At 42.5% G+C, this 27,759-nt stretch overlaps 1 protein-coding gene and 1 long non-coding RNA gene across 4 annotated transcripts in view; one reads left to right on the top strand and one right to left on the bottom strand.

The window, feature by feature from the left end:
- Positions 1–65: 65 nt before the first annotated feature.
- On the top strand, positions 66–18,542 carry LOC308654984. The gene is made up of 3 exons (XR_014023357.1): positions 66–279; positions 15,309–15,485; positions 17,670–18,542. It is a non-coding gene; the product is annotated as an uncharacterized lncRNA (long non-coding RNA).
- AFAP1L1 (actin filament associated protein 1 like 1) overlaps positions 518–27,759 on the bottom strand; it is a 65,316-nt gene continuing 38,074 nt past the window's right edge. For all 3 annotated transcript variants that reach the window (XM_081304695.1, XM_081304694.1, XM_081304696.1), the window contains exons 9-19: positions 26,736–26,828; positions 23,574–23,667; positions 23,183–23,335; positions 21,679–21,890; positions 20,061–20,206; positions 19,386–19,458; positions 18,552–18,663; positions 9,988–10,152; positions 8,513–8,691; positions 6,037–6,165; positions 518–4,319 (exon numbers count right to left, since the gene is read on the bottom strand). In XM_081304695.1, the coding sequence (XP_081160821.1) occupies positions 4,296–4,319; positions 6,037–6,165; positions 8,513–8,691; positions 9,988–10,152; positions 18,552–18,663; positions 19,386–19,458; positions 20,061–20,206; positions 21,679–21,890; positions 23,183–23,335; positions 23,574–23,667; positions 26,736–26,828 (1,380 nt within the window). In that variant the 3' untranslated portion in view covers positions 518–4,295. The remainder of the gene's footprint in view (positions 4,320–6,036; positions 6,166–8,512; positions 8,692–9,987; positions 10,153–18,551; positions 18,664–19,385; positions 19,459–20,060; positions 20,207–21,678; positions 21,891–23,182; positions 23,336–23,573; positions 23,668–26,735; positions 26,829–27,759) is intronic.

A 27,759-nucleotide genomic window follows, 5' to 3' on the forward strand; every position in this document is an offset into this window, starting at 1 on the left:
GAACGCAACACTTCCGGTTGCTGGCTCTTTGGTTTGGTAGTGTGGGTACCTAGGTACGGAGGATTGGTACTAGGCACGGAACGACGAACAAAAGCGGCTGAATCTTCATAGAGCTTTCGTGAAGTTATAAACTATAGATACAAGCGCAGTATAAAATCGAAATATGTCCAGGGTTTAAAGATGAGGGACGGAGTGCTGCGGAGGCCTAGAATACAAATATGCCCGAGTATGGACAGTTTTCCCAAAGGAAATGGTATAGAGCTGAGAGTAAGAGAATTGGTAGGTGAAAGGAGGGTCAAGTGGTGGTGAGGCGCGGGGGGAGTGGGTGGGTAATATTTGCAAACACCCAGTGAAGAGGGAAGAGTATTGCAAACAAGAGACTGAAATACAGCGAAGGGGAGCAGAAGCATAAGCTGGGTAGGCAGGACCAGATCACGTGAATGGTGAAAAAAACTGCATACTGAATGCTTCTTTCCCCACTTTTCCTCCAATACCCTTATTTTCTGATTAGGAACTGTTTTTTTAATGACGTGTATTGTTTTATTTTCTCTTACTAAAACTTAGGTTCCATTGGGGACAGAGATATTTTTTTGTTAATTCCTAGTGAGCAGTGCCCTAATGTACGTGTTTAACATTTTTTCGTGCTGAATGAATCTTAGTCTTATTTTGATTGCATTGAGAACATGTGGTAAAGCCTTTACATATTTTTGTTGTAAGGAGAAGACAGGGAATAAGAAAAGAAGTAGGGGAGATAAGCTGTTGGAATAATAGCCCAGGCAGGAGAGGGATGTATTCTGCCTAAGGTCACCTCAATGGAAACCTTTGTAACTTCCCTGTGTAAAGTAACTGTCCCAAATCTTTTTCCTTTATTAGTATTTATTTTGCTTCCTTTTTGTTACTTTAATTTGGATTTGTGCTTCACCAGGTTCAAAGCTATTTTCCCTTGACATCTACTATAGCAAGTGTTCAATAAATATTTGTTCAGTGAATTAATGAAGTTGGATGATGTTAATGAAGATAGGAGGATGTGGATGAACTATAGAGATTTAGGATGGAAAGCTGACAGGATATGAGAATGAACTGGTGGCTGGGCTCTAGGGTATTTGGAATTACCAACTTATTGAATAATCTTTAAAGTTAAAAAAAAAAAAAGAAATGGGACGGGCTGGGGTTGTGGCTCAGTGGTAAAGCGCTCGCCTAGCATGTGTGAGGCATTGGATTCGATTCTCAGCACCACTTATAAATAAATTCATTAAATAAAGGTCCATTGACAACTAAAAAATATTTTTTAAAAAAAGAAATGGAATATACTTAAGCCCTCTGAATCTTCACGTTATGGCTTACTTCTGTAGCAATCTGGGTCAGATTTTCTCTCCTGTTTGTCAGTTCCATGAGGACAGAGCTGGAATCTTTTGCATCTTTATATGGCATCTAAGTCCCACTCAAATGTGTTATAACCAAACCCTTCAAATTTTTGTTTGTTGCCTTATGAGAAGGGAAACATGGTTTAAGGAGGGGCTATTAACCCTTTTACAGAAAATTGAGGCTCAAAGCAGTTGGTGAACCTGTGCAAAGTCCTCCACTGAGGATCCAACCACACTAGAATTCTAACAGACCAAACTTGGCGGTGTTAGGAAGGATGGAACTTCAAGTTCACCTCAGACCCATGACCTGTAGTTTGGAAAAAAAAAAATACAACCAAACAAGGCATTTTAACAAGAACAGGGACTGGCATTTGTGTTTTAGCCATTGCTTACATTTCTCTTAGCTGCCCAGCTTATACCAAGGGTGCTGCATCCATTCATTCATGTGTTTATTAAGTGCTAGTGTGCTTCTGAATGCTGCAGTGCAGTGGGAGGAAGATAACGTGGTGAAAAAGAGCTTTCAGGAGCAGACTGAATTGTAAACACTGGAATGATATGACCCATCTTGCAGGATTTTAGTGAAGACTAAAGGGATAATGCCTAGTAGAGTGATTAGTTACCCCCAGGACTTGCTAATAATTTAAAGGGACAAAAGGAAAATGCAGATCCCCTTGTTAAAAAATTATTAAGGAAAAAAAATTATCAAGAAGGCAGCAGTAGAATAGCAAACTAAGCACAGGACCCTTCTGAGCATGGGACCCACCCTTGACTACACAGGCTGCATGGCTATAAAGTGGACTGTGGCTAACAGTGCTTGACATGGCAAGTGCTCAATAAGTGTTAATTATTAGTGACCTAGGGTCCCTCTGAGTTCAAGATCTATTGGAAAAAGAACACCCAAATAAATGCATCAGAAACAATGTGACAGATACTGAAGACAGTTGTGGGTGCCATTCCAGAATATACAATTTAAAAAAAGAACATTGGCAATCCAGAGTATGTGAGAGTAGTTATGATTTTGTAAAGTCATTGATGTCACTTTAGATACTGAGGTGGAATTTGGATGAAGACTCTCAGTTTGCATTGTTAATCTTTTGATGATTATAATTATACTCTAAAAGCCATTTCTTCAGTGTAAAGAACAAAGCCTTTTGAGTCAGACATTCCTTATCTAACTAATAATAAGAACCATTCTGGACTTGAACATACCCTATTTCTGACACTAAGCAAGATGCTTCCTGTGTATTGTCATTAAATACCCCCAACAATCTTTGCAGGAAAGTACAATCATTAATCCTGTTTTTTACAGATAAGGAAAGCAAGAATCAGAGCAGTCAGGTGACTACCCTAAGGTTACCCTGCTGGATAGCAGCAGAGGCATAAACTGAGCCTTATCTGGATCCAGAATCATAACCCCTAAATCAGATTCTCAGCCAGGGATCAGTTGGGTGATTTTGGGCAGGTTATTTTTCCTGCTCTAGCCTCTAGCTACTTCAGAGAGTGCTGAAGTTTGAATGAGTCTGAAGTTTGTTCAGCCTAAAGGTAGACAAAATATGTCAAGGCTTTAGCAGACTTATTCTGGGATTTCCCTCCCCCACCCCCCCACGTCTGATCTTTTAAGAGTTAAATTGTTGTAACTTTATTGTAGAGAAATGTGTTAAAGACAGATCCATGAAGTGCCTGTAGTATTGAGATGGTAGTAAGTGGCACAAAAAAGAGATTGCTCAGGACTTCAGGTTCTCGCTCCTCTTGTAAAAGTATCAAGTGTTTGTAAAAGCTTTTGCACCCATGTGGCAGAAATGGGCCACCATCCTATTGGTTTTCCTTGGTAGCTTTACTTCATAGCAGTGGCAGGCTTCCCAGTGCAAGATGAGGGCTTCATTAGGATAAAGGCATAGTTTTTAACCATAGTTCCAGGATCCTCAGTGTCATAAAATAGGAAAAGGACCTGACAGCAAGTCCCACCCTCCAATGCCTGCAACATCCTGAACTCCGTACTCTTGTCACTGCAAACTTAAAATATATTGGCTGATGAACTTTGCCCTCTGGCTACTCAAATATCTGATTTTAAAATGCTCAGATTTGAAAGGCTCCAGTAGCTGCACTGTGCCCAGCTCTAAAACAGTTGAGGAAAGATTGTAGAATTTGCATGCTCTTGATAGCTTTTGTGCATTTTGCATTTTGTTTTTGGTACCAGGGATTGAACTCAGGGGCACTTGGCCACTGAGCCACATCCCCAACCCTATTTTATATTTTATTTAGAGACAGGGTCTCACTGAGTTGCTTAGGGCCTCACTTTTGCTGAGGTTAGCTTTGAATTCAGTGACCCTCCTGCCTCAGCCTCCTAAGCTGCTGGGATTACAGGCGTGCACCATCATGCCCAGATAGCTTTTGTTCATTTTTGTGCAGGCAGAGATAATATAATAATTGATTTTTCAGCCCATTTTCCTTGTCCAGAGATGATCAGTAATACCCAAGAAGAATGCAGTTGGTACAGGTGTGATCAGATGATCAAGTCTTTTCTCTTTACACTGTACCACTGATGTTCAGCATTGCCTTCGTTTGCTTTAAGGACTGGGAATGGGATGCTGAGATGAGATGGAATGGCTTATTCACATGTGCTTTCATTTCTTCTCCAGAAGGGAAGATAAAAAAAAAAAAACTTTACAACTGTGCAGAATTCAGTCTCCCTCTACCACCATTTCCACCCATTGTAAAGTCATAGGTAACCCCCTCTGTTTCCATATGCCTTCGACTACTTCCCTCCCAAGGTGCCCCCAAATCATTCAGACAACAAAGGCTGGTCTTTTGGGTGCCCCAGAAAATGGGAGCTACTTCCAGTTTTCTCCTGGTTTCTCTTTGTGAAAAAAGCATTTACGCCTCAGATGGACAAACTGGTATTTCTTTTGGAATGAAATCCTCATCTTCATTCTAGGTCTTCTTCATTTCCCATTCCTGAAGTATAGAAAGAAAAAAAAAATCAGTTTGTTGTGAGTTCTAGTGTGACTGTAGGATAGAAAACATTTTACTGCACCTAATTATATAAATGTCTCCACTGTCCTGGTCTCTCTGTGATCCTGAATAAGACACTTCTCCATGCTTATCTTGTCCCCTCATCCATTCTCAAATAGTAGCCAGAATGATCATTTAAAAATGTAATTCATAAAAAATCTTGCTCAAATCTGTCCAATGGCTTTCCATTATGTCAAACAAAATCCAAGTCTTTACAAAGGACTGGCTAACTATAGCCCATTGGCCAAATCTGGCTTGTTGTCTGCTTTTGTATAACCCATCAGCTAAGAATGCTTTCACATTTCTAAATAGATGTTTGGAAAAAAAAATTTTAAAAAGAAGGGTTTCGTGACGGGTGAAAATTTTATGAAATTCAAATTTCAGTGTCTATAAATGAAAAGTTTTGAGACAGCCATGGTCTTCATTTGCTTAACTATTGTCTGTGTATTCATTTGCTTAATCTTTGTGCTATAATGGCAGGGCTGAGTGGTTGTAAAACAGACCATAAAGTCCATAGGCTGGGTGCTAGGACTGTGGCTCAGTGGTAGGGTACTTGTCTAGCATGTGTGAGGCACTGGGTTCCATTCTCAGCCACCACATATAAATAGATAAATAAAGGTTAAAAAAAATCTTAAAAAAAAGGTCCACAGAGGCTGAAGTTGAAGTACTTATTGCTTGGCCTTTTACAGGCCAGTTTCTGGTTCCTGTCTTAGCAATCTGGGTCCCAGCTAGTTCCTCTCCCATCTCATCTCCTAATGTTCACCCTTGGTTCCCTTCCTTGGAATCACTGGATCTGCTCAGTGTCTTCACCCATGTCAAGCTTCTTTTCCCACATGAAGGACTTGGCAGTTGCTCTTTGTTCTTTCTGAATCACCCTTCCCTCAGATCCCTGCAATTTGTTCCCTCAATTTGTTCCATTCATCCTCTCAAAACACCCCTGTCTTGTTTCCTTACTTATGAAATGAGACCTTTTCTGTCTTTAGGCTCAGAAGCCAGTTGACTGAGCTTGTTAGAACTATGTGTTATCAAATAGTGAAAAAGTTCTAAATTAGATTGGAGGATTTTTTTTGGTTTGACATTCAACAAAATACTTTTTTTTTTGCCATTATACATGTACTTTTTTTTTTTGCATTAAAATTCTTTTTTTTTTTTTTTTTAAAGAGAGAGTGAGAGAGGAGAGAGAGAGAGAGGGGGAGAATTTTTAATATTTATTTTTTAGTTCTCGGCGGACACAACATCTTTGTTGGTATGTGGTGCTGAGGATCGAACCCGGGCCGCACGCATGTCAGGCGAGTGCGCTACCGCTTGAGCCACATCCCCAGCCCAAAATTCTTAATATACTATATACCACAATTTTCCATATTTCTGTTTGTATATAACGTATGTTGGTACCAAATTCAAGTCTTCATACATGTATTTTGTATAATGATGATCATCACCTTCCACCATCCTTGCTAATCCCCTTTCCCCTCCCTCTAGATAGGGAAAAGGGGTGGGAGGGAAAGATTGGAGGATTATCTTTTTTGAGGAAACTATGTGTTATACTGTATGGGTGTATTAGTAATTCTCTGCCTTTCTCACTAGTTTTGATTTTGGGTGAGGTTCCATATTAAGGGGAATACCAGATCTCTGATTTTGGTTAGCTGAACTATTTGTATACCTTGGCTTTCTGTAGCACCCTTCCTTGGTTGGAGGTTACAATGGATGGGCTCCTCTTCCTCAGCTCAGAAACGCAGTTGACAGGGAGAGATTGTTCTGGAACATTGTTTTGAGATTTACTTGCAGCTTCCTGTTGATGATAAAAAAATAAGAGAAAAAGTTAAATAGGTGAGATCCAGTGCTGGCTACTGGCTGCTTGTACCCAGCCTGCCTTTAAAAGAATAAGGGAACTTTAAAATAGAAGGTAAACATGCCAGTATTGAACAAAGTGAGAGGAAGAAGACACTGAGGGCCTGAGGATAAAGGCAGTGATAGATAAAATTACTGGGCCCTCACTCTGCCGGAGGCATTGCATGGATTAGCTCATATAGCTTTTCTTTCTTAAACAGCCTATTCACTTTTTTTTTTGAGAGAGAGAGAGAGAGAATGAATTTTAAAATTTAATTTTTAGTTTTCAGCGGACACAACATCTTTGTTTGTATGTGGTGCTGAGGATTGAACCTGGGCCGCACGCATGCCAGGCAAGCGTGCTACCGCTTGAGCCACATCCCCAGCCCTCATATAGCTTTTCAACGAGCTTATGAAGTAGGTACTATGATTAATCATCCCATTTTACAGATGAGGAAACTGGGAAGGTCAAGTTATTGTGCAATATCAAAAGCTGGTAAGTATCAGAGCTGGGATTGAAACTCCACAGCCCACCCTTTTTTTGAAAGTGGAAGAGGTGTTGAGGATTGAACCCAGAGCTGCATGCATGCTAACTAAGTGCTCTACCACAGAACTATACAGCCTTACTCTTAGCCTCTCTGGTATTCCTTCTTATTTTCTACACTACTGTTACCCATTATATTTTCCAGATACTTGCTTAATACTGTACTGGATGTAGTTATTTAAGTGTGATGTCTTAACAGCCAAGCCTGTAAGGAATTTGGAGAAGATCTCTATATGTCTTCAGAGGGTATCAACAGGTTGAAAAGCAGAGGGAAAAAGCATTCTGGACCAGGCACATCAGGGAATGCTGGTGGGAGGAAGCAGCCGTGATGAATGAATCAGATCTGGCTCCTCCACCAGCCCTCTGTGACTCTGGCCATCAGGTTTTTCATCAATAAAATGAGGTTGGAAACGCCCCATGGAGAGGAAGTGTAAGGGTGTAAGACAGCTCTAGCTTCAGATTCATGGGTGTGGTTTTCCCAGGTATTGTGACCTGGAACAACAAGAATACAGCCCCTAGTGACAGCTCATACTTATCAGACAAATTATTTCATCTCTTTGATGGTTTGAAAGCAGGCAAGGCATTTATTAATTCAACAAACATTATACTCCTACAATTATTCAGATGTTGTAAAGAGCTAGGAATGAAATGACAAACAAATCAAGCATAGTCCAATTTTTTTTTTTTTAATACTGGGGACCAAATTTAGGACCAAACATTCTACCACCAAGCTATATACCTTGCCCATAATTCTCAGTAAAAATACATATTAGGGGGAGGCAGACATTATACAAACAAGGACACAAATACATACACATACACACAAATTAAGGTTAAGTGCTATGAGGAAAAATAATAGATGGGACTATTGGTAATTTAGACCAATGATTCCTAACTAGGGTGATTTTGCTCTCCCAGGGGATACCTAGCAATTTCTGGTGCCATTTTGGGTCATAATAACTTGGGGTCGGCTACCAATGGTAGTCAATGGGTGCAGACTAGGAATGCAGCTAAACATCCTAGAATATACACAACAGTCTCCTATAAAAAGGATCATTGGATCCAATATCTATACAGCTGAGTTTGAAAACCTTGAGAGAGTAGGTCAGGGAGTTCTCCCTGAGAAGGTCCTGCTGGAGGTGAAAGTATTGCCCTTGCTGAGCTGTCAGGAGTGTTAAGAGATGATGGATGTCAACCCTGAGGACAGGACCTTATGCTGGAGATGCCAGGAGAGGGCATGTACCATGGTGGTAGAGCAGAGTTCTGCCATCAGACTTCCTGGATTTGGAACCCTGTGAGTAACCTTGAGCAAGTCATTCAAGACCTGTGACCCTTAAGTTTCCTTGTCTGTCAAATGAGGTTAATACATGTAATGCTACTTCTTAGGACTGCTGCGAAGATTGAGTAATTCAGGTGAAGATCATACACTGATGGCAGTGGATCAATACGTTTGTGAGTCAACATATGGTAGCTATTATTATCATCAGCCACCCCAAGGTCATTTCTAAGATCAACCTCAGGACAAAAGTCCAACTGTGGGGCTGCTGTGGAGAGAACAGGCCAAAGAACCAGAACTTGCTTACAGGAGTTCCCTTCTTGACTGTGTCGAAAGTGGCATGTGCCCTCACCTCTCTGGGCTTCAGTTTTCTCATATGGAAATGAGCATAATTCCTATCTCCAAACAACAATCATAATGGAGACATCTGCAGCATGTGAGGGGATAGAGGAGCAGCTTCCTTCCCTGCATAGATGGCAGTAGACTCACCCCACTCTTGTTCTTGCTGCTCATGGAGAGCCCCAGGGCTGGACCCCCTGCCAGGGACTGCTGCAAGCGCTCTTTCACAGCCACGAGCCTCAGTTCTAGGTCGATCCTGTGTTCCTCCTTTGCCCGACACTCAGCTTCCAGGGTGGCCACAGCTTCCTCCAGAGCCTTTAACTTTGCTCCTGAGTCCAGAGACACTGATGAGACACAGCCCAACCTGACCAAAGCTCAAAGATTTTTTGTCAGGGTCTGTGGCCCTTGTCTGTCCCTCCCAGAGGACCTTTTCAGAACCTTAACGACAAGGACTTTGGGCCTGGGCTTCTAGTTCTGTGTTGAGTGTGTGGTCTTTATCTGCCTAGGACCCAAGTTCTGGAATTAGCATTCCCCCTCTCATTTTCTGTAGTTTAAGTAGGGCCTACCCTATTTCTAGTTCAAAGGTTTTGGCATATAACTTAGGCCTAACTCATAATCACCTCTCACCTTCTGGTCACAGTGAGTGGCTTAGAAATCAGAGATGATTCAATCAGAGTGAATCCTGAGGTTTTGTAGTGCTTATGGGGGAGAAGCTCCACTGGGATGGCTAAGAGGGTTGGGTTAGGGTTGGAGCTTTGCAGAGGTTGTGCCACCACAAGAGGGAAAGAATGAAACCAAAATGGAGGAAAGCACAAATACAAGTTAGATAAACTTCCTGGAGACATCATTTAAGCCCCTAGACCTCACTGCACATGATCTCTCAATTTTAAAGTTATGTTTTTCTTCTTTTCATTTCTATGTAAGTCTAACCAGGCTCACAGGCAATCTATGAGTAAGCTACAGGAGCTCCTGAAATTATTCACAATATTTTGAATTGTGATTTTTTTTTTTAAGGAAAGTCTGCAGGTTTATCAGATTCTCGTAGGGCTATATGGTCTTGAACATGTTCTATAAGGATAGGACTTCTGTTTCTTCCAGAATATGAAGAAACCTCAGGCTGAAAGCATAGTGAACTGTATTTAAAGGAAACACAGCAGAAGGGGTGTGGAGGAACCTAGAGTAGGCAGGGATTTCAGAAGAAGAGCCTGGGAAAGTATCATTCCCACCTGGGACCAAGGTCTCACATATCATCTGTGAATGAATGAATGCAAGATTCAAGATGATCTCTCATTTCCTAGGTGCTAAGGTCACTTCTGTTTTTCATGCTTCTGAAGTCAGGCTTTTTCAACCTCTCATATATTTATGTAACCCCCTAAGGAAATAAGTGTACACATTATTGTGATGCTTTTCCATTTTCTTCTCCCAAAGTGGTTATTAAACTGAAGGCACTGTTTTTAGTTAGGAATTTTGATGTAATAATGAAGAGGAGGAGGCAGGGGAGAAGAAGCACACCCTCCTGTGAGGACAACTAAACAACCTGGGCATGAAACTTCCCCTTGTTGTGACAGGGAAGGTGCCAAGGCTGAGCCACCCACGGAGGCTCAGGACCACAACCACACAGGTACCTGGGCTGTTCCGAATGGCTTCCCGCAGCTCCCTCTTCTCCTGCCGAAGTGCCATCAGCTCTGTCCGAATTGTCTCTTTCTCTTTCTCCAGCTTCTCTTTTTCTACCAGGTATCTCCGGGCATCCTCCTCAGCTCTGTTCTTGCCATACTTGTATTGATTGGCACCTGAAGAGATTTGGGGAAGAAAAAGGCCCTCAGTTCTGACCTCTAGTGAGGGGGTAGATAGGGTTAACTTTTCTCTCAGCCTTATCTTCTCCATCTATCAAATGGGAATATTTAAATCTATTCTCTTTCATATAGAGAGCAAAAGGGAGGCCCCAGCACAGGGACTAGAAGCAAGGGCTTTGCAACTCAGAGAAGGGGTTTGCATTTGCATTCTCTCATTCCCTTAGTGGTTGTGTCTTCAGGCAGAAGTGAATGGTGGTGCTTTTGTGCCTTTTTGCTGAGGCCTCAATTACCTTAGTAATAAGGATACTGATAACATTTAACTCATGGGGTGTGGAAAGATTTAAAGGAGGTGTTTAAGGAAAAGTATTTAGCATAGTACCTGGCAAATGGAGAGTGCTTAGTAATTGTTAGATAATAATGATAGTAATATATAACAACAAATTTTATGAGGTATAACACATTTTGATTTTTAAAAGGGCAGGAGATAGCTACACATAATTCAGATTCATAGAGAATCCAGACTTTGGCTAAAGGCAGGCATTTCCCATTGTATTCCTGGGGGAAGGGTGGGGAAAGGGGAGAGACTTAGTATTCTACTGTAGGTTGAACATGATGGTGGATAATAACAACCAATAATCATGGCAATAATTAATTAAGCATTTACTACGTGCTAGATAAAGTGCTAAGTGAAAACTTGCATTTTCACATTTAATCCTTATAAGATGTATTCTTTTATTATTAGTTCTATTTATTTATTTAGATATATTTATTATTATTAGCTCTTTTATTGTTTAGGAAACTGAGACACAGAGACATTAGTTTTCACTGCTAATGGCGACAGCTCAGTTGAACCTATGTCTGTCTGACCATGCCATGGTTTTTTTTTTTTTTTTTTAAATGGGTATCAGGGAATGAACTCAAGGGTACTCAACCACTGAGCCACATCCCCAGCCCTGTTTTGTATTTTATTTAGAGACAGGGTCTCACTGAGTTGTTTAGTGCCTTGCTATTGCTGAGGCTAGCTTTGAACTTGCAATTCTCCTGTCTCAGCTTCCTGAGTCACTGGGATTTCAGGCGTGTGCCACCGCACCCAGCTCATGCCATATGTTGATGTTTGAACTGGGCCAAGGCCAAAGTCCAACCTCTCTGGGGAAATTATAGCCTTTTGGAAACTGGTGGGGTGTGGAATGATTCCTATGTTTTGCTGATAATTGGGGTGTCTTGTCTGTCTAGCTTTTCTAGGATTACAGTAGTCACCTAACAACTCATGCAAGAATCAGGTCTTGCCATAACTACCATACAGTTAAAATCTGGATCATAAATACAACATGGAGGTAAGAAATCCATACCTTCTCTACTTTTCCAGATATACAGAGGCATGCCAGGAGAATTCACTCCTAGACTTTTGAATTTGTAGTTCGTTTTTTTGATACTGGGGATTGAACCAGTGGCTTTACCACTGAGCTACCTCCCCAGCCCTTTTTGCTTTTTGAGACAGGGTTGATCTCACTAAGTTGCTAAGGATGGCTCTGAACTTGAAATTCTCCTGTATCACCTTCCCAAGTTGCTGGGATTATAGGAATGGGCCACTGTGCCTGGCCTGAAAACCCAACAATGAAGAGTTACAATTTTTATTTTATATAATTTTAAGTCTACTAAAGAAGCTGAGAAATGAAAGGAAAGCAAGGATATATTTGCAGAGCTTGTTCTCTTAACCTTATTTACCACTTGGCATCATTTTCTTACCCCCCACCCACCTCCTTTGTATGATTATTGTCAGTTTTTTACATTACTTTATATACTATAGGCCCACAAAATGCAAATAAATATGGTTGTATACAATTGCTTTTCCAACTCAGTAAGAGAATAAATGAGACAAAATATGCATTTGTATTTTTATAATTACTTAATTACCTTTACCAGTGCTGTTTTTGTTGAATTAAAATTGCTGTCTGGGGTTACATACTTTCAAACTGAACAATTTCCCTTTGCATATCTTGTAAGGTAGATCTACTAGCAACAAACTCTCATTTTTTTCTTATCTGGAAATGTCCTTGTTTTATCTCAATTTTTTGAAAGATATCTTTGCTGGATATAGGATGTGAATTGACAGCTCCCCCAAACATTGACAGTGCTTTGAGTATGTCATCCCCCTACTTTCTGGCCTCCTCTATTACTGATAAGAAGTTGGCTGTTAATCTTATGTTTTTTTTTTTTTTACTTATATGTGCATTTTTGTGTGTGACGAGATAATTTTCTCTTCTGCCTTCACGATTTTCTCATCTTTTAGTGTCAGTGTTTTAATGATGAGTTCTTTGTGAATCCCCTTGCCTTTATCTTACTTAGAGTTTGCTGAGCTTTTTGGATATGTAGATTGGTATTACCTTATACATATATTAGGGCACTTAAAGGTATACCACATTTCTCTGAGAGACTGTTCACTTTTCTTCCTTCTTTTTACTTTCTACTCTTCAGCTTACACAACCTTTTTATCTATTTTTAAATTCACTGATTCTTTCTTCTGCCAGTTCAAATCTACTGTTAAGTTCCTCTAGTGCGTTTTTCATTTCAGTTATTGAACTTAGCAGTTCCCTAATTTCCATTTGGTTCTTCTTTTTATAATTTCTATTTTATTATTGATGGTCTCAATTTGATAACACATTATTACCCTCCCTCATTCTATCCCTCCCTCCCTCTCTTCATGGTATTGTGGATTGAACCCAGAGGCAGAGATATATCCCCAGTCTTTTAAAATTTGAGATAGGGTCTGGCTAAATTGCTGAGGCTAGACTCAAAACTTGCAATCCTCCTGCCTAAGCCTCCTGAATCACTAGAATTACAGGCATGTGCTACCAGGTTCAGCTTACCTTTATTTCTTTGAATGTATTTATAATGGCTATTTTAAAATTTTTGTTAAATTCTACATCTGCATCCTTTCATAGACACTTTTTGTTGCTTGCTTTGCCCCCTTTGAATGGCTCATGCTTTCATGATTCTTTACATGTCTCATAACTTTTTGTTGAAAACTGGTCGCTTTACTATATTACAGCATCTTTAGATATTTATTGATTTTTGCCTTCCTCTCAAGGATTGCTATTTGCCTAATATTTTAGTGACTTGGCTGGACTATTTTAGTGAAGTCAGTTTTCTATAACAACATGAAACCTCTGATATTGCTCCTCAGAGGACATAGTACTGTGCATGGGTATAATCACCCTGGATGACAATGGTTTTAGTAGGGTTCTCTCTGACTCTCTCCTAGATCTCTCTCTTAAGCTGGCTGCTACTGTTGTTAACCTAACATCCAGCCATTAGGTTTTACTAATTGTTAACTAATTATTGTTTTTGAAAATGCTCTGGGGCATAAATTGCTCCATGGTCTGATCCAGTTAAATTCAGTCCCTTTACAGGATAGATTTTGGGGCCAGTCTTTGAGATTAGTTCCTAATGCTGTTCTTAGCTGTCTTTGTGGTTCTCTCTGATCAGCTAGTGGCCTGTGGTTTAGTTTATTACTCCTGTGGAACTCCTAGCCTCTTCTTGTTTACCACCAATCTCCATTGTGTTTGAGAGTACCTTTTACTTTGAACTTTGCTACACTGTGTTGCATCCAAAGTCAGTTTGTTTCTTTGTTTAGTTTTATATGGATACAATATCTTTATTTTGTTTATTTGTTTTTATGTGGTGTTGAGGATCAAACCCAAGCACTCTGCCACTGAGCAACCCAGCACCGAAGTCAGTTCTTTTGAGAGAGAACATTGGAGTTCTCTGTTCTTAAGGCCCACCTTTTCCCCTGGCCAGAATCCCTGAGTCACTGCTCTAGATCTGGGGGTAGAAACATTGGCCAGTGTCATCTGAATGTTTTTCTTCTCTAAAACTTACGTTGAAACTTAATTGCTATTGTAATAGTATTAAAAAGTGGCACTTACCCCGGCAAAGTGCGACCTTGAAAAAGTGATTAGCTTATGAGGGCTCCACCCTCATGGGTGGCAAATTCCCCTGTGCGGTTGTGCACACCTGTAATCCCAGTGGCTGGGGAGGCTGAGGCGGAAGTATTACAAGTTCAAAGCAGGCCTCAGCAATTTAGTGAGGCCCTGTAAGCTACAAAACAAAAAACAAACAAACAAACAAAAAACAGGGCCGAGGATGTGGCTCAGTGGTTAAGCATGTCTGGATTCAATCCCTGGTACCGTCTGTCATGTGATCATGCAGCAAGAAGGCTCCTGCCAGATGCTGGTAACTTGATCTTGGACTTTGCGGTCTCTAGAAGCATGAGGCAATAATTCTCTTTTTGTTATAAATTACCAATTTCAGGTATTCTGCTATAGCAGCACAGAATGAACTAAGACAGCTTGCTTGTCTTGGAGTGGCATTCCTGCCTTATGAGCAGGTGCAGGATTGGGGCAGTAACTTTTGGTTTTCTCTGCTTGCCTCCTTCAGCCTGGAACCTCTCTGGTTGAACTGGAAGGAGGGCATTCAGGCTCCAAGTACTTGTGAGCTGGCCCACCTTGGGTAAAGCCTGTACCCCCAAAGAGCTGGGTGGAGAAGGGAACTCCCTGTCTTTCTGCGGCACTCACTTGGAATTTAGCCTCTGCAACATGGAGCTGGGCAGGATAAGAAATGCTGGTAGCTTGTCCTTCTTGGGGAGACACTGTAGCCCTTAAAGGAGCTGGGGGAACAGTGAGCCCTGTTTTCTCATCCACGCGTGCCTGGAGCAGACACTTTTTTTTTTTTTTTCATACTGAACAGGGGGTGGGGGTAGAAGAGGGTAAAGATGTGGGTTGTGGCTTAAATGTCGCTCACTCTCACTGTTCTTACTGAGATTTAGCACATTTTCTAGAATATGTATTTATTCATTTCTTATATGCCCTTAACAATTTCCAGAGATTTTAAATGATTGTTTTAATAATTTTCTTCAGTTACAGTTGTTTTTTTTGGTGAGTGGGTCAACAGTTTTCTCATGTCACTATTTTTCTCAGTAATTAACTTGGCCTCCACAATTCTTACTTTTTGATATTCATGCCTTTTTGTGGTCCTTTCCCACAAAAAACAAGGCTGAGCTGTATAATATTAGGATATTGCAGAAATGACAAGACTATGACTTCTAAATGTAGATCATAAAAGACATGTATTATCTGCTTGCTGCTCCCTCATAGGTTGTGTGCTCTGGAGGAAGCCAGTTGTCACATCATGAGGACTTGCAACCCTATGAAGTGGAGCCCATTGCAAAGAACTGAAGCCTCCTTCCAACACCAGCACAAACTTGCCTGGCATGCGAGTGAGCCATTTTAGAAGCAGATCCTCCAGTCTGGCAAGCCTTCAGATGACTTCAGGTGCTGGGACAATGTCTTGACTGCAGCCTCATGAGAGGCCCTCAGCCAAAACTACATAACTCATTTACTCAGGATTCCCAAACAGCAGAAACTGAACCACTAAATTTTGGGTATTTTGTTATATTGTGATAGGAAATTAATATATGATATTGTGCAAGTCTCTTTTGCTGTAGACTGATTATGAACCTCCAAAATTCCTATTTGAGGTGGGTCTTTTGTAGGTGGTTAGGTCACGAGAGTGGAGCCTTCATAAATGGTATTAATGTCTTTACAAGAGACCCCAGAAAGTAAAAAAAATGGCTATCTATGAAGCAGAAAATGGGTCCTCACAGACAGAAATCTGCTGGTGCTTTGGACTTCCCAGCCTCCAAACTACGAGAAATAAATTTCTATTATTTATAAGTCATTCTGCTTATGGTATTTTGTTATAGCAGCCTAAGTGGGCCAAGACACCTTTTATTTATGTTCTTCAAACAATGTTGTTGGACTACATTAGTGGTTACATTAGTGGTTTCCCACCACTCTTCAAGGAACCCTGTGACTTCATAGTGATGGCCAACACTGATAGCTAGGGGGATGAATGGGCTTCAACAAGAGTAGTTCCGTTTTTACATCTCTTTCATAAATTGGTCTTTCTCCTTATTTCAGTTTTTCATTTTAAAATGGGCTTTTCATAAGGCCCTGTATTTCCAGTGCCTATGAATAGCATATAAAGAATGTTACACAACATTTCTTTAGTTGTTTAGAGAGGGAGCACAAAATATGCTGCCCCCCCACTTTTCTTTCTTTCTTCCTTAATGCTGAGAATGGAACCCAGGGCCTCAGGCTTACAAGGCAGGTGTTGTAGCAATGGCTACATCCTTAGCCCAAGGAGGGAATTCAGACCTAGAGATGGGAAAGGACTTTATCAAACTTGTCTTCCAAAGAAGACAGATCATCTCACTCCCAGGAGGGAAGAACTATACAAATGAAATGGAGCTATAGTAAAGTTTTTTTTTTTTTTTTTAATCTTAAAAAAGCAGGGCTGGCCATTTCACTCCAGTAAGATTGGCAGCCACTATGAAGTCAAACAACAAGTGCTGGCAAGGATGTGGAGAAAAGGGTACACTTGTACATTGCTGGTGGGACTGCAAATTGGTGCAGCCAATTTGGAAAGCACTTTGGAGATTCCTGGGAATGCTGGGAATGGAACCACCATTTGACCCTGCTATTGCCCTTCTCGGACTATTCCCTGAAGACCTTAAAAGAGCATGCTACAGGGATACTGCCACATCGATGTTCATAGCAGCACAATTCACAATTGCTAGACTGTGGAACCAACCCAGATGCCCCTCAATAGATGAATGGATAAAAAAAATGTGGCATCTATACACAATGGAGTACTATGCAGCAATAAAAAATGACAAAATCATAGAATTTGCAGGGAAATGGACGGCACTAGAGCAGATTATGCTTAGTGAAGCTAGCCAATCCCTAAAAAACAAATACCAAATGTCTTCTTTGATATAATGAGAGCAAATGTGAACAGAGCAGGGAGGAAGAGTAGGAAGAAAAGAGTAACATTAATCAGTGACATGAGATGGGAGGGAAAGGGAGAGAAGAGGAAAATTGCATGGAAATGAAGGGAGACCCTCATTGCTATACAAAATTACATATAAGAGGTTGTGAGGGGAATGGGAAAATAAACAAGGAGAGAAATGAATTACAGTAGATGGGGTAGGGAGAGAAGAAGGGAGGGGAGGGGAGGGGGGATAGTAGGGGATAGGAAAGGTAGCAGAATACAACAATTACTAATAGGGCATTATGTAAAATTGTGGATGTGTAACCGACGTGATTCTGCAATCTGCATTTGGGGTAAAATTGGGAGTTCATAACCCACTTCAATCTAATGTATGAAGTATGATATGTCAAGAGCTTTGTAATGTTGTGAACAACCAATAAAAAAAAAAAAAAAAAAAAAAAAAGCAGGGCTGGGGATGTGGCTCAAGCGGTAGCGCGCTCGCCTGGCATGCATGCGGCCCTGGTTCGATCCTCAGCACCACATACAAAGATGTTGTGTCTGCTGAAAACTAAAAAATAAATATTAAAATTCTCTCTCTCTCTCTTTCTTAAAAAAAAAATAATAATAATTAAAAAAAATTCTTAAAAAAGCAAAGAATACAACCTCATTTTTTTTTTTTTCAGATGCAAAGGAAGAAAAAAATTCTTGGAACAGGTGTCCTACAGGAAGCTGGCTTCTCATAGTATAGCAATAGTTCACCTGGGTGCAGAGGTTAGTGTTAGAAATCAGACAGAACTTAAAAGAGGCATCTGATGTACTTAGTTATCATTGTGAAGTGTGGCAATCGAGCAATTCACCAAGACCCACAGCATGCTAGGTGGAGCTCGGCCTGGAACAGAGGTGAGCCATGGATCTCATGGCAGCCCCCTCCAGGTTGTGTGGAGGGATTTAGTTCTCCATTTATAATCACAGATCAGAAATCATAAATTATTAGCTTCGGAAACAGATACAGCTTGAAGATGACCTCTCTCATTGTCCTTCTCTCTCTCTATATATATGCATATACATATATAAAACAATCAGTGTTAAAATTTATAAAAATTAATTACTAACATTATTAAAATTTCATATAAAGTCCAGATTTCTGGCATTTTGAATAATCAGTAAATCTGGCAACAGGGGCTGGCACTACTATGTGGGGACCACTGAAGTGAGCTAGCGGTCACCTATAGAGTTGGGCCTGAGTGCTCCAGTTCCCTTAGCCCTACCTCCAGTCAATTTCCCTCTGAGGGTATCTGCCAGCTTCCTTTTTTTCAGTGTGCACGTGTTGTTACCTTTTTTTTCAGTGCTAGAGATGAACCCATAGCCTTGTGCATGCTAGACAGGTGCTGTACCACTGAACAACACCCCAATCCCTGTTACTTTTTGTAGGGCATTTTCTTATGACTGACTTTATTCATTTATTGACCTGCCTGAAACTGGAGGAATCTGATTTTGAGAACTGTGCTGTAGGATGCTTCCCTTTCTTGTCCCTGCTTAGCAGGGAAGGCCCACACAGAACTCACTGGAGGCATGGCGTTTGACCTTGACCTGTGGATCCACTCGATGGGACTTTTCACTGCAGGAGGAGGCATGGCGTTTCACCTGGGCTCCAGTGGGGCGCTCGGGCTCCTCATCCTAAGTGGGAGATGTAGGAAAACGATTAAGTGCAGGAGGCTAAGGCTGCAATGCAGGGATGTGTTCCCTGTCCGTTTTGAAATTTGTGCAGTACTTGACAGTTTATAAATGACTTTCCCTGGTGTTATATTATTTGAATCTCCTACTATCAAAGGCAGCAGAAGGCAACTCTAAACTGGAGTACCTATGAGAGGAGAACTAGGAAGTCTGAAAAGACTGTGGTATGCTGCCACAAGCATTCTGGGACATGTGACAGGTACTGAGGACTCAAGTCAATGAGCTGACTCTTGTTTTTGTGAGCAAAACAGGGAGACAACCCTGTTTTGCTGAAATCTAGACTGAAAGCCTTGCAAGTGGCCATCAGGCAGCATCTACCCCTAACAACATGGAATGAACAGCTCAGTTCAGAGTGGTAAGCAGAGGAGAGCCCAGCTCCTTGCTGAAAGTGGACACAGTGCCTTACATTTCTGGAGTGCTTAGCAGTCTAAAGAGCCTCTTTTTCCTCCTGACCTGGGGCTCTTTCCACTGCACCACCCAGCCTCCTGTGCTAGAGATTCCTCCTCCTGAACCATCATCTGTCAGAAGATGGGATTCCCCTTTGAGCTGCCAGTTTAAATGAAAACCATTTCTCTGAAGCAAAGGATAAAAGGGTCACTGAGGGAAAGAAGGAAATAGAAGAAATGGCCTTTATTATGTTCCCAGGTAACCCCAAGGGACCATACCTGCATCTTTTCATAAGGAACATCATCATAGACTCTGGGCTCAGGCCACTGATCCTGGCAGGATCTTGCATATCTAGAAAATGTAAGGTACAATGAATGGTGATGGCAGTTTGCAGTTTATAGTGTTTTCCTGTCCACTCTCATTTGATCCTGGCATCAGCTCTTAATGTGGGTCAGCAGATCATGTGCTGTGTGAGCACTTCACGGGAAGGGACCCACATGATTCTCACAATAGCCCAGATGGCAAGCGATTCATCAGAGCCTTTCTGTAAGTCAGGAAACAGAAGATCCAAGATGGCAAGCAACCAGCCCACATTTCTACAGCTGGTGGTGATAAAGCTGGGACTTGAACCTAGAGTCTCCAATGCTTAACTCCATGGAACAGCCACATGTCCACCTGCATACTCAAGGACAGCTTAATGTCTAGTAGCCTGAGGGCCACACCCATTACTCCAGGGCTTCCCCAGTTTTGCTCATTCCACAGCTTGCCTTGACCCTGGCCTACGTCCCTCAGCCAGTTCCTTCCCCCATGTTGTAAGAGGAAGGCACCCACTCTAGCTTCCCAAGCTCTTCCTCCCTTTCCTTCCAGTGCCCAAGGCTGGACACAGATACATTGAGATTGAGGTGAGACAGGAAAAGTCATGGGCAGCTGTGTGCCGAGGGACTGGCCCTTACAGGAAGGAGTTGCGCCCAGCACTGACAATGCTGGTTAAGGTCTCCACATCCACGTAGTCATAGTGCAGCGCCTCTGGAGTGACTTTGGAGCCCATCTCCACCAGCAGCAGCCCAAGCCAGCGACCCATGTCCTCTGAACAGCTCGCCTGGGGGAGAGGAGGCACAGTGAAATTCATATTCACACTGTTGGGCCTCTGGCTTCCTGCTCACTTCAGCCAAACCCACAAATATTTATAAGTGCCTATTATGTACCCACTTCTTAGGAACCAAAGAGGAATAAGACTTGGGGTCTGTGCAACCATTTGGATATAAAAACAACATTTAGGTGTTCTCTGAAATTTTTGAAAACTACTTACTTTTCTCTTAGGGGAAGCAATTGCTCATACAACTCAATTTTTACTTGCAGTGTAATTGCCAAATAATTACAGTACTGTAGGGGAAGCCTCCTGTAAGTTGCTGGTTAGCTAAATGCATACTTAATTCTCATTTAGAAAACATTGTTATAAAATCAACTTAGCTTGCAGATGATAAAAATGAATAAAGGAAGTACACATTGTGCTAGAAAGCTCTGTATCTAAGTTAAAGAAATAAGAGACCTATCTGAAGCTATGAGAAATAAAAGCAAATTACAGAGGCAATATTTCTTGAAATTTAAGAACTGAGAGAGGCAGTGGATAACTGGGCAAAGAGAACAAGATCAACAGATTGAGTTTTAATCCTGTGGGGCACTATGTAAGGCATTAGACAACCCTGGCCTCAGTTTCCTTATCTATAATACAGGAAGGTAGGTATTTTAAGTTTTCTTCCAGTGTCAACATTTTGAATTCGAAATAGTCAGTAGGATTCTGAGAGTCAATGTGTTTTGCATGACCTCCGGAGGAACTCAGTGCCTATGAGTAGGAAGCACAATGAATACATGAAATGAATTCATGTTTCATTTATCCATTGTGCAACAAATGCTTATTGAGTGCACAGTATATGCCAGGCATCATGCAGACTTCTAGAAAAATAAAAGTATGCAGAACAGGCATGGTTTCAGCTTTTGTGGAATTTAAAGATTTAAACTCTATAACATAGAGAAAATCTTTCTAGAAATTTGAGTTGCTTGATGAGAAGAGTAGGCTATGTCAGAGGGCAGTGGTTCATCTGAGGTGGACTGCTGGGAAGGTTTTATGGGAGACTCTAGAATCAAATCACGGTTAGACCAGATGAAATGCCTTTCAGATTTGGGATTTCAAGGTCAGGGAGGATAAATATACTTTAGTTCTAAGGCAGTCAGAATTAGGATTAAAAACCCAAAATTCTCTGTTAAATTAGAATTTCAGATGAACAACAAATAATTTTTTAGTATATTTAGTATGTCATCCAAAATTTAGTATGTCACACATAAGATACAAAATATCATAGGTACACATGTTAAAAGCATGATTTGCCGGGTACTTAGAACAGGCATTTAAGCGTGTGTCCCCTGAGTTATCTTGCAAGCCTGATGGCTCACTGACAGTAGCACTTGCTTTCCTCTCAGGCCCTGCAGCGTCCTTGGGCAAGGTTCCCAACAAAAACAGGACCCTTGGGCCAGAGTCCCACCACAAGGCCCATCTGGACTCTCTCCTCTCACCTCCAGGATGGCCACCTCCTGCCGGTTACGCAGGATCCTGAAGGCAAATGGGTGTCTGGGCCCAAAGCCCGGAGCCACCTCACAGCCCCGGAGGGCGATTGCGTTCACGTGGGTCCGCAGGTCCGCACGGTCCTTGTGGAAATACAGTGTGTTGCATTTGAGGCGGCACCAGCGTTCCTTCCAGCCCTGGTTCACCAGCACGTGCAGATAGCCTGGGAGGGGGAGAGAGCAGTGGCTTGACCTCCCCACAGTCCACCTAGCTGTGAAGTGGGTACGGTCCCGCTTGCACATCCCTGCACAGCCCTGGGACCACACCAAGTGTAATGAAAAGGGCAAGAGCTGCTCCATAAATTGTACAAAGACACAACTTGCCTCTCCTCCCCTCCCCAAATCCAGAATTTACCCAAAGATAGAAAATAGTGGATGGTGCTGACACCTAGTGGCAGAGTATGGGAACAAAACTAGCCGGTCAAGGGAATGAATTATAAAATTGAAATCAAGGCCCAGACTGCTCCATAGCTAACTAACCACACGTGCGCTTAGAATTCCCTTTTAATAAATAGATTAAAATTTATTATATTATTTTACCGTAACAATCCTGGACTCACTGATTTATTTATATATATATATATACACACACACACACACATATATTAACTTTTTTTAATACTTAATTTTTAGTTTTAGGTGGTGGACACAAAATCTTTTATTTTTATGTGGTGCTGATATAGAACCCAGCTCCTCACACATGCTATGCAAATACTCTATCACTGAGCCACAACCCCAGTCCCCCTGATTACAAAATATTTTGTTTTTCTTTTTCTTTCCTTTTTTTTTTTTTTTTACAAAATGTTTCTTTATAGTCATGTTCTCTTATCCTATTATTTTTTTTAGTGGTAGAAGAATATTATTGCATATCCAAAACAGCTTTTTCTTTTTGTGGTTCCAGAGATCAAAACTGGACCTTATGCATGCTAGGCAAGTTCTCTGCCTCTGAGTTACCCCCATCCAGTCTCAAAATTGATGATTTCCTATTGGATTACAGTAAATGGAATGCTGCATTTATATGAAAAAATGTTTTGCCTTCGAAAGTCCTTTTCACTCACATTGAATGCATTTATATTGAAAGGTACTTAAATATTCTAATCCAAATCTCTTTATGAGACTGGTTTTCAACTTACATATCTGGCATGTTATATGCTATGAAATGTTACTCCCCTCTCATTATAGAGGAGGAAACTGAGACCCCAAGATGGGCAGTGATTTGGGCCAAGGTCATAGGGAGTACAGAAATATGGGGGTCGGTGGATCTTTCCTTTCACTGAGAGGGCCTCACAGGAGCCAAGTGATGGCAGGGCGTGGATGTTGGTGAAGTGGGGTTTAGCCATGCAGAAGACTGGAATTCTCTTCCCTGCCCTGGGAGCCAGGTAGATGAGGCACGGAGGGTCTCCTGGCTTTAGCCCTAGGTGCCTGAATGCCCTTGCTCTCTACATCCTGTACCCACCACAGCAGGGGACCTCCTCCTCTGCAGAGGACGTCTGTAGGTCCTCAGCCAGTGTTTTTTTCTTGGAGAAGCTGATGATGCGGGTGATCTTGCGGCCTGCCGCTCTGCTCATGGAGCCCTTCAGCTCTGCCAGGCTGCTCTTCTTCCCTTTGCCTATTGCAGTAGAGATGGGTCAGGGGAGGAGAAGGAGCCCCTTGTCCCAGTTCCATCCATCCCTGGCCTTCCCATCAGCCCTTTCAGCTGGCATACAAGGGACTAGTATGCAGTTCCAGGTATGACAGTCCAGGTCGTTTAACCCAGGTCTCCTGGACCTGCTCTGCCACTGTGTACCCACAGCTAAGGCCCCTCCTAGCTCTGGCAATCTTCAGCCTGAGCCAGCAGAAGCTCCTACCATGTTCACAGGTCTCCCGGCGGCCGAGGGTGGAAGCACTGTCTCCCATGCCTAGGCTGTCAGAGTCTGAGGTCTGCTTTTCTTGGGACAGCCTCTGAGAAGGGACACAGACAGCCTCACATCAGAGGAGACACTCAGAAGTACCCTTTTATTGGTTTAGTTTCCCCAATTCCCCACACACATGATAATCAGTTTAACAAACACTATAATGTACCTGGTATATCGTGCCAGGTATGGAGAGGACAACAATGACTTACTCATGTTGTGTCTTCGTTGTATAGTCTATTAGGGATGAGGCAATTAGTCATCACGCATTGACAGCAGTGTCCTAGGAGTTTGTACTGTGTTTGGTAGGTGACAGGGAGCTAGGAGTGAATGTAGTGGTATGCTAATGTAATCCAGTGGTGTTGTGGGGTGGACAAGAGGGGCCAAGACTGAATGCAAAAGAGCCTATGGAGACACGTCACTCCTGGTCAGATGAGACTCCAGAAGGGGGCGAGCCAAGGTGACAGCAGGGATGACAGAAAAGGAATGGGCCAGCAGACATTTTCAAAATAGTTGAGACAGGACCTTGTGACCCATAGGAGTCCATTATGATCCCAGCTTTGATGGGAGAATGATAAGCACGTGTGCAGACACACACGTTAGCAAGTTCATTGCCAGCCAACATTATTTTTATTCAAACCAACTCCAGACCAATCATACATTCATTGATTCAGTCATACAAGGTCAAGGTAGCCTGTGAGGTAGAGCAGAGTAGTTAGTCAGATCTTGGAAGAAATTAGGACCCTACTCTCATTTTTTAGCTGTGCACATGGGGGAAAATCCTCTCATCTTCCCCAGGTTGGTTTTCTCATCCAAATTACTCCCCCTTCAGAAGGCTGCTGTGAGGCACCAGAGAGATTGCCCAAGGAAAGCTATGAGGCCAACAGGTTGTATCATTCTTAACACCTGTGTGAAGGGCTGTTCTCCTGCTTCAAGAAGCTAAACTGTGCCAGCCAGGTCTGGGACAGGGTTAAAATGATACCCACCCACTTAAGAAGGCAGAATTACAGAGCTGAGGCCCCTGCCAAGGATCCCCAAGATCAGGCACAGGGGTGCTTCCTGATAAGCCCCATCCTAGGAAGCAGGGAGGAAGGAACTCGAGAGGTCTTGGGCTCTTCTGTTTATGTCCATAGGACTGGAAAAATAATAATTGTCAGAAATGGGGTAGCACTGCCCAAGCTTCCGCTGTAAATTGTAAAACAGAAGCTGTGGCTGTATTTGTTCTGCAGTGGTGTACAGACATCAACACAGAATACCAAGAAATGCTGCGAGCACTTTGGGATTAACTGAGGGATGATGACATTTCAACCCCATGATTCCACGGAGAGGCAGACCCACCAATACCCACATCCTCAGCCCCATTTGTACCCCCAAAACCACCCTAAATATGTTACCCTCCCCCAAAGGCTTGGCTGCAGGAAAACTCAACTATATAAGCTCATCTCTACACATCCTGTGAACTGCACCACAGCATGTACCCACCAGTGCAAGTGCGTGTGCAAGTGCGCGCACATACACACACACTCTTTCTTTCTCACACCATCAACATTGCTTCCCTTTAGGCTCCACTACTGACAAGGCTGAGTGAGGGCAGGGCTGGGCTTCTCCACCAGCACCCTCTACACATGAGAGACCCCGCCCTGCCATAACTGTCACCTGATCCCATGGGAGTGCTTCTGCTGTCCCCTCCCTTGACTCCCCCTGCTTCAGTAACATCTTGCCCATACTGTAAGGCTCACCATAAGTGCCATCTTCCCTACTCCTCCTGTCCCTCTAGCCAGTCCCCCTCACTGTCACTATTCAGGGCCACTCTAACAGGGCTGACAGGCTCTCCCCGCCCTCTGAATTCCATGCTTCCTTCTGCTTCAGCCTGTTCCCTCTGCTTGGAATCCCTTTCTCTTGCCCTTTCTTGCTAACTTTTCATCTTCATATGAAAAGTGACTTCCTCAGAGAACCTTCCTGTACCTCTGAGAGAGGAGCAGGCTCCCACCACACACTCCTAGGGAACCTGGTACTTCCCTTCCTAGAACTTCCTTGGCTTGGCATTTATAAGTCTGTGTGATTATTTGATTCAGGGCTCCTTGTTCACTGGCTTAAGTGCTGTGAGAGCAGGGGATGTACTTATTTTTTAGGACTATATTTCAGGGTTCCCACAGTATCTAGCATGGGCAGAGCCTTAACAAGTACTTGTCTGGTGGATGGTCGGGATTCTTCACTGAGATGGTAGAGTCCTCAAGACTGTCTGGCTTTAAACTCTAGTTCTGTTTCTTCTTTCTTGCTTGCTTTCTTCCTTTTTTTCCTCACTAAGGATTGAATTCAGGGCCACTCTTATCACTGAGCTATATCCCCTGCCCTGCTTTTTTACAAATTTTTGAGACAGAGTCTCACCAAGTTTCTGAAGCTAGCCTCAAACTTATGATTCTCCTGCCTCAGACTCCTGAGCTGCAGGGATTACTGGTGTGCACCACCAAATCCGGCTTCTGTTTCTTATTTACTATGTGACATTGGATAAATCTTTCCATGCCACAACTTTCTCATCTGAAAATTTACCTACTCCAAAGTTGTTACAGAAATTAGTTTATATATATAAAACATTTGAAACAATGCTATACACAGTTACAGTCTATAAATACTAGCCTTTATTACATTCTTTAAGACCAATCTATGTGGAGCTTAAATCTTCCTGTAGGCTATGATGTCCTTAAAGGGATGATCTGAGTCTGAGTTCCTTTGTTACCCATAGTACCTGGCAAAAGGTAGGTACTGGTACATATTTGCCCATGGGCTGACCAGCTGACCAATGACTGCTTCACCCGTGTTCCAAGCAGCCATCTTTCTTTTCTGGTGATATAGTCCAACTTATTTTTCATGGTATTATTCAGACGTGACCTTCTCCTATCTAGACAGAGTGAGTCACTCCTTCCTGTGTTCATACTGCACCTTGGACAGACACTCATTTAGTAGACATGTACTGAGCACCTACTGCTGTGCCTTCTCTGTGCGGGGCATGCATTGCTTGTTTGGCACCATCAGTGGGGATCTGTGATATCCCCTCGGGTGGGGTCCATATTGAGTGCCCACTGCCTGGCCAGGAGGACTTTGTAGAGACAGACGTACCTTGTCCAGGTCCAGCTTGCACTGGAACACCGGGGATCTGGGAGCCTCTGTACCCTCGGCTCCCCCAATTGGTCTGTTGACCTCTCGGATGACCTGTGGAGAGGACAACCAGGAAAAGATGGTCATGAAAGGTCTGGAGTGAAAGGATGATTGGGTTTTGTATGATCAGGGCTGTTATACAGAGGGGTGGATGCAGACACTTGCACAAGCATGGGGTATATCAGAGTCTGAAAGGCTTCCTCCTGTATCTGTCCCTTGGACTAAGAGGATACAGGGCTAGAAACCAAGAGGCTTGGTTTCATTGCTCTTTAGTTGTGTGTCTTGAAAAAGCTACTTCTGCCAGGCATGGTGGCACATGCAATTTAGGAGGCTGAGGCAGGAGGATGGGGAATTCAAAGCCAGCCTCAGCAACTTGGCGAGGCCCTTAGCAACTCAGTGAGACCCTGTCTCAAAATAAAACATAAAAAGGGTTGGGGATGTGTCTCCGTGGTTAAGAGCTCCTGAGTTTAAACCCTGGTTAAAAAAAAAAAGTAAAGAAAAGAAAAAAGAGAAAGCTACTTCTTTGCTCTGGGCCTCCATTTCCTCATCTGTAACATGAGAACACTGGTCCTCTGCTGGGGCTGCTGGGGCTGCAGAAAGTGAGACTGTGGATGTGAGGGGTGATATGAACCAGAAAGCCTTGCAAGGCAAGGGCCTGCTTCTGTGACCAAGGGAGGAGCTGGGGTCATCATGTCTATGTCAGTGATAAGGAAACAGAGTCACTCACTCATTCAAGGTTGCAACAATAAGCATGCAGATTATAAAATAATGATAGCTACCATTTGATGCTAACCCATCAGGCATTTTATCTCCACAGCAACCAGTGATCCCCAAGTTGCAGGTTAGGATGATGAGGCTCAGAGAGGTGAAGCCACCTGTGGGTAGCAGCAGAGCCAGAAACTAAAAGCAAACAGTATGGCTGCAGGCTCTTAACCTTTGGATCAGATGTTAAGGCAGGCAGGCGTCTCTCTTTTTTGCAGTATGG

The sequence above is a fragment of the Spermophilus citellus genome (genome assembly GCF_964194105.1).
Source record: "Spermophilus citellus genome assembly, chromosome: 1".
Classification (NCBI taxonomy): Eukaryota; Metazoa; Chordata; class Mammalia; order Rodentia; family Sciuridae; genus Spermophilus; species Spermophilus citellus.